Source organism: Cannabis sativa, chromosome X (assembly GCF_029168945.1).
Source record: "Cannabis sativa cultivar Pink pepper isolate KNU-18-1 chromosome X, ASM2916894v1, whole genome shotgun sequence".
Lineage (NCBI taxonomy): Eukaryota > Viridiplantae > Streptophyta > Magnoliopsida > Rosales > Cannabaceae > Cannabis > Cannabis sativa.
In genome coordinates this window covers 29,587,186-29,592,986 of record NC_083610.1, presented here as the reverse complement: position 1 = coordinate 29,592,986, position 5,801 = coordinate 29,587,186, and the positions used below count along the sequence as shown (strand labels likewise).

The 5,801-nt window shown below is 35.9% G+C and overlaps 1 protein-coding gene across 2 annotated transcripts; it reads right to left on the bottom strand.

Moving 5' to 3' along the window:
- Positions 1-1,363: 1,363 nt before the first annotated feature.
- On the bottom strand, positions 1,364-5,488 carry LOC133032755 (metal transporter Nramp2). Of its 2 annotated transcripts, XR_009685339.1 has the most exons (5): positions 4,660-5,488; positions 3,877-4,013; positions 3,142-3,794; positions 2,242-2,635; positions 1,364-1,684 (listed from the first exon to the last, which is right to left on the bottom strand). XR_009685339.1 is itself a non-coding variant. In XM_061107073.1 (4 exons), the coding sequence occupies exons 1-4, from the start codon at positions 5,244-5,246 to the stop codon at positions 2,414-2,416; spliced, it is 1,599 nt and encodes a 532-aa protein (XP_060963056.1). In that variant the 5' UTR covers positions 5,247-5,488; the 3' UTR covers positions 1,931-2,413. The 2 variants fall into 2 exon arrangements, 1 of the variants encoding a protein (XP_060963056.1); XM_061107073.1 differs by lacking the exon at positions 1,364-1,684 and having other exon boundaries at positions 1,931-2,635.
- Between the last annotated feature and the right edge of the window lie 313 nt (positions 5,489-5,801).

Below are 5,801 nucleotides of genomic sequence, written 5' to 3'. Positions count from 1 at the left end.
CTGGAGTATGACCAGTGAACCGAGTATAGGCTGATACTGTAACACATCGGTTAGGCTAGAGTATGACTAGCAGTTGGAGTATGACTAGTGAACCGAGTATATGCTGTTACTTTGTCAATAGTACCGTCGTACGAACGTTCGGGACTCAGTATCGTGTGGGACACGGCAGTTAGGGTTATGGTCAGGGGTATGGGCGTCTGATCATAACCCGGGATTTATGTATGATTATGATTTATGCTTTTCCTACTGAGTCTGTCGACTCACAGTGCTATGTTTATGTGTAGGTAAGGGCAAGGCCAAGGCTGAGGAACCGTGAGAGCGAGTCGATGAAGATTGTACATGTCGGGGTGGTTAGGCCTGGAGCGTACGATCCTCGGGACAGCAGTGCTTTTTGTAATTAGTCTTTAGGCGACAAGTATTTTGTATTAGACAGTAAAACTTTTGTAAAGTATTTTGTAATCGGGATCCCGAGTATTTTGTATAAAATATTTTATAAATTTAATTAAAAAGAAAAAAATTTAATTAATCACGATTTTCATAAATCTCGTTGATTAGCAACGAGCTGCACAGTATGTTTAAAAATCACGTAATACGCCTATGCTAGTTAGGGTGTTACAATATATAAATAATATTTTATTATTTTATTAAATAAAAATAAAAAGTCATCCATGAATTTCTCATAAACTAAGAATTTCAATTATATAGGCACACTTTGTATAGAATAGATACATTTTTAGTTTTGTCCGTGGGTTTTTTTTTTTTCTTTTTCAAATCTGAAAGAATTTTAAGTAAAACGATGCATCTACGATAAATTTCATAAAAACATCACAAGAATGTCGTTCTCAAAAATTAAGTTTTCAAAGACAATTGTTATAGCATTGTAAATGCATCATTTGGATGCATAGCCTTTTGTTTTGATCTCAAACATCAAGTTTTCAAAGAATCATTGTTGCGTCATTTTGGCACAAATAAATTTTGATGAAAGTATCGCATGGGCTTTTTTTTTCACTTCAAATATAAGTTTTTGATATACCATGATCAGGCTATCGTTTTGACTTCAAAAATCAATTTTTCATGTAAGCTTCATAAGAGCATTGTTTTAGCTTCAAAAATCAAGATTTCATGCAAGCATGTCAATAGCATCATTTATAACTTTAAAAAACATGTTTTCAAAAGAACATCACTGTCATGGGTGAAGCTACGCATGTTAAATAATAATAAGGTTAGCAATTCCATTCCTACACTCATTCATGTAAACCAAACACTACTTTAGTATAATAATAAAGATCTTTTTAAAATTTAAAGAGGTCACAAGTTAACAATACTCCATATCTTCATTTATATTTTTGAAAACTAAAATATATGAACCACCTAGCAACTATGTGCAAAGTGAAAATGTAAAATAACATTGAATAAAAATTACTTTAATACAATTATGTATTATTTTACATTTTATTATATTTAATTTTATAATTAAAATTTTAAAAGTCTTCACATAATATAAAAATATGTAAGCGCCCTACCAAATTTTATTTCTAATTTCATCCCTGATCACTGTAGTATCGCAAGTGCATCATTTTGACTGCCAAAATCAAGTTTTCATAGTAGCCCTAGCATCACAAGAGAATTGTAGGAGCATTGCTTTGTTCAAAACTTGTCAACTTTTAGGTCTGAAAAAAAAATGCTAACAAAACAAAACAAAACAAAACGTATACACAATTATTTGACAATCATAAATTAGTGTATTTAGTCTTTATTGAGTTAAAATAAGATTTTCAATCATTAAAACATAAGACAAAAATCATAGGTGCCCATGGGTGCTTCAGTGGTGGAACAATAGGGATAGGTGCATTTCCCAATAATTTGGGGAAAAACATAACATGCTCCATATTTAGATCACCAGCTTACCTTACCAATAAGAAATAAAAACTAAAAAGCAAGAAAGTTCACTTGGTTGTCTGGATGTATTGAGTTGTAACAATAAAAACTCTACTATGGTACATGATAAGTTTTACATCAAAGAATGACTAAGAAGCCTATTCGAATGCACTTATACATTAAAATGACACAGTAAATCTTTTACAATATATTGGTGTTATGTTCATCCTCTAAAAGGGAAACGCCTTCAATTCTCAACTCTTTCCATAGATATATAAATAACATACATAACTGCAATAAGGCAGAAACGGCAGTAAAAATAATAATACAAAATGCTATTAAGTGTTACAGTTGTAGACGCACCTTTTATTTTTTTCTCCTTGTTTCTGAATGTACCATGGTTAGAGGAAGTTATTATGAAAGAATACTTCTTCTCAAGACAGATGGATCACCCGTGTGGTAAGCAGACTCTGCTTTTGTGTGGGAAGTGCTATATTTCAAATATTTCCAGAAATTGGTATATGGATTTGTTGAGTCACGTTCTGATGCAAGCAATCCTTTTGGAGAGTGAGCTCCACCAAGTAGAGGGAAGGATACCGCAGTGTGTAATAAGATATATAATAAATCCTAAGTATGCCGTGGTGCCAAAGCAGACCGCAAAACCAAACAAGACTCCCTTAACTTCAGAAATGAAAAAGTCTAGCAACAGATACCCATTGATGACTATTACCAGTCCAGCCACCGTCCATGCCACCCTCTGCAACAAATATCAACAGAGAAAGTAAGAAAAGAAAGTTGACCACTGCTCTCTTTTGTGGAAAATAAAATATATGAATGATTGATTACATGCTTACAATCCGACTATGGAATTGCAGGAGCACTAAACTATTGCACAGAAATTAATTAGCCTCTTGCTATAATATGGTGTACAAGCATGCTTTTATACTCAGTGGCAGGCAGAGCGCAACGAATAATAGAATGGGAAATCACAATGTTTATCAACTTGATTAATCAGAGACAACATATATCATTGAACTGAACAAACCACAAATTTCAGCACAGGATATACCACAAGTGATCTGTCTAATCCTTATGCTTTCATGATACAAGAATATGTAGTATGTTATAAATGTGAATGCTACTCAGAAACTAAATCAAGAAATGCTAAATTATAAAGAGTGAAAGATCTAAAGCCTGGAGTTCCCAACGTAAAACAAAATCAATAGAAAATTATAATATGAACTACCCACGTAAACAATTTACCTCAAGGACAGGCCCAATCTTAAAGACTCCCATCACCTGCTCCTTTGCTACCAAGGTAAGAAGAGGAATAAGGGCAAATGGAATCTGAATAGACTGAAGGACATTAAGCCATTCATTCAAAACATCCAAAGAAGCTTCAGATGTATTAAATATAACTGCTACAACAATGGTTGGAATAATAGCAAAACTCCTGGTGATCAATGCTCTCATCCACTTCTTTAAACGGAGGTTAAGAAAACCACCCATAATAAACTGCCCAGCATAAGTGCCGGTTATTGTGCTACTCTGTCCAGCTGCCAACAATCCAATTCCCCATATATAAAGAATTGGAAGGAGGCCCCCACCATACTTATCCTGAAGATACTGACCTGCGTTTACTAGTCCTATACTGTCTGCTTGTTTGGTGCCATAGAATCCCTTAGCAAACACAGATGTCACGAACAAATTGATCATGAAAGAAATGAAAAGAGCGACAGATGACTCGATAGAGTAGTAGTTCAGTGCCTCTTGAACTTTGCTTTTCTTGTGGGGATCAACATTTCTAGACTGCACCAAAGCAGAGTGTAGAAATACATTGTGAGGCATTATAACGCAACCAACAACTCCAACAGCCTGCCGAATAGTTTTTGAGCCAAGTCTAGGAACCAACAGACCTGTAAATAATAAAAGATTTAGTAACTGACATTGAGTTTCTTTGAATATATTAAAAGAGAAACAGAAACTGACAGAACTTACCGATAATAAGTTGTTTTCCACTGGGTTTTGCGTCAGCAAACATCCAAGCAAATGATAGACCCATTGTTGCAATGAGAACTGCAAACACAGCTTCTAACTTCCTCACTCCATAGTTCTCAAGAAATAAAAAGATGAAACTGTGCACACATGTAACAGAAACAACAGTTAAAATCATAACTAAATGCTCGCATTTATCAACATTTTTTTTCCAATTTACAAGTCTATGTCAACAGGGGAGGAGAAGAGAACGACCAAAAGGAAAAAGAAAAATGAAACAATTGGTGCATGCTCAGTGCCCAGGCAGTTGTCACTATATTCAAAAACTAACCTACAAGTTCTTTCTAAGACGAACAAAAACGTTAGAAGGTTCAAAAAGCAATCTTTTTCACCGTCAGCCTCATCTAATTGGGAGTAGGGCCTCATCGGTTTAAGATGGCTTTAGCATTAATGGCCGTAAAGTCTAACTTCTATAGTAAAGCTTTATATTGCCACCTAAAAACAAAAATGTGATAAACCTGTACATCTCAAAACGGAAACAAAGAGCATGGAATATTAAAGGTTTAATTCAATAAATTACAGAACTTGGAATCCAATAAAATATTACAAAGCAGAATAATCAACCAAATCGACAACCTCACTTCACATCACGAGACAGTAGCATTTTCGAAATTAGTTTTTTTTTTTTTTTTCTAAAGTGAGATTAATTAAGTCCAAGGAATTTAGGCGAAAAGAAAGTGTAACTGAAACCATGAATTATTAAAACAAAATGTAAAGAATACCAACCAATCCGAAGCAGTAATGATGACTCCAGCCCAAAGAGGCAAAACCCCATGACTAAGAATCTGAATAGCAATGGCACTCCCAATCACCTCCTGAATATCAGCTCCAATCAATGCCACCTCCGCCATGAACCAAAGAACCAATCTGGCCCAATTCGGATACTCGTCCCGGCAAAGCTCCGCCAAGTGTCGGCCCGTGGCGACACCAACTCTTGCTGACAACAACTGGATCATGAGGCCCATAATCGTTGCCCACATCAAGAGCCAGAGCAATGAGTACCCAGCAATGGCTCCAGCCTGGAGATCTCCTTCCAGGTTGCCTGGATCCAAGAAGGCTATGCTCATCAAGAACCCTGGCCCAGTAAACAACCATAGCTTCTTCCACGAGAACGGTGGGACGACACAGGAATCAATGGCCTCCGGTGAATTCAAATCGACAATTAAGATCTTCTCTCGCTCCTCAAAAGCAACTTCTTCTTCGTCATCCTCGTCCGGCGAATATAATGACTTGGGAGGCGATGAAGTTGACTGGGATCGTAATAATCGATTTGCTTCCTCATCTTTTCCATCTTCCATTGGAATAGAGCTCATCGAGTAGCCGCCGCAATACTTGTTGGCCACCGAAATATTCTCTAGATATCAGGGATTCAATACCGGCGAATTCGGTGGGTGGTGGAGTAGTGTAGATATTCCCGAGAGATGATGAGGAAAAAAAGCTCACACAGACTTGTCCACCGAGATGGGTGTGCGCGTGCGAGGGAGTTTCCGTGTCCTGTACTTGTATGCTTTTTCGTATATTTACTTTTTCATTTTTCATTTTTTCCTTTTTTAAACTTTTTCCTATCATCCAAATCACAAAACACAACATACATCATAGACCAGTAAAAAAAAAAAAACACACCCACACAAACATAGAACCGGAGGAATTTTCCACCAATAAGTCAACAACTTAGCTAAAAAAAGAAAGTATACAAAGTTAGAGATTGAGCCGCTACAAGTAATACGATTTGCTAAGATCGAGTTACCTCAAAAAAATTTGATAAAACAATTTGAGACAAAATTAAACTTTACTACTAGCTAAACAAACAACTTAAACAACCTTAATAAAAACACCACCTACACAATAGATAGATATAAAAAAAAAGG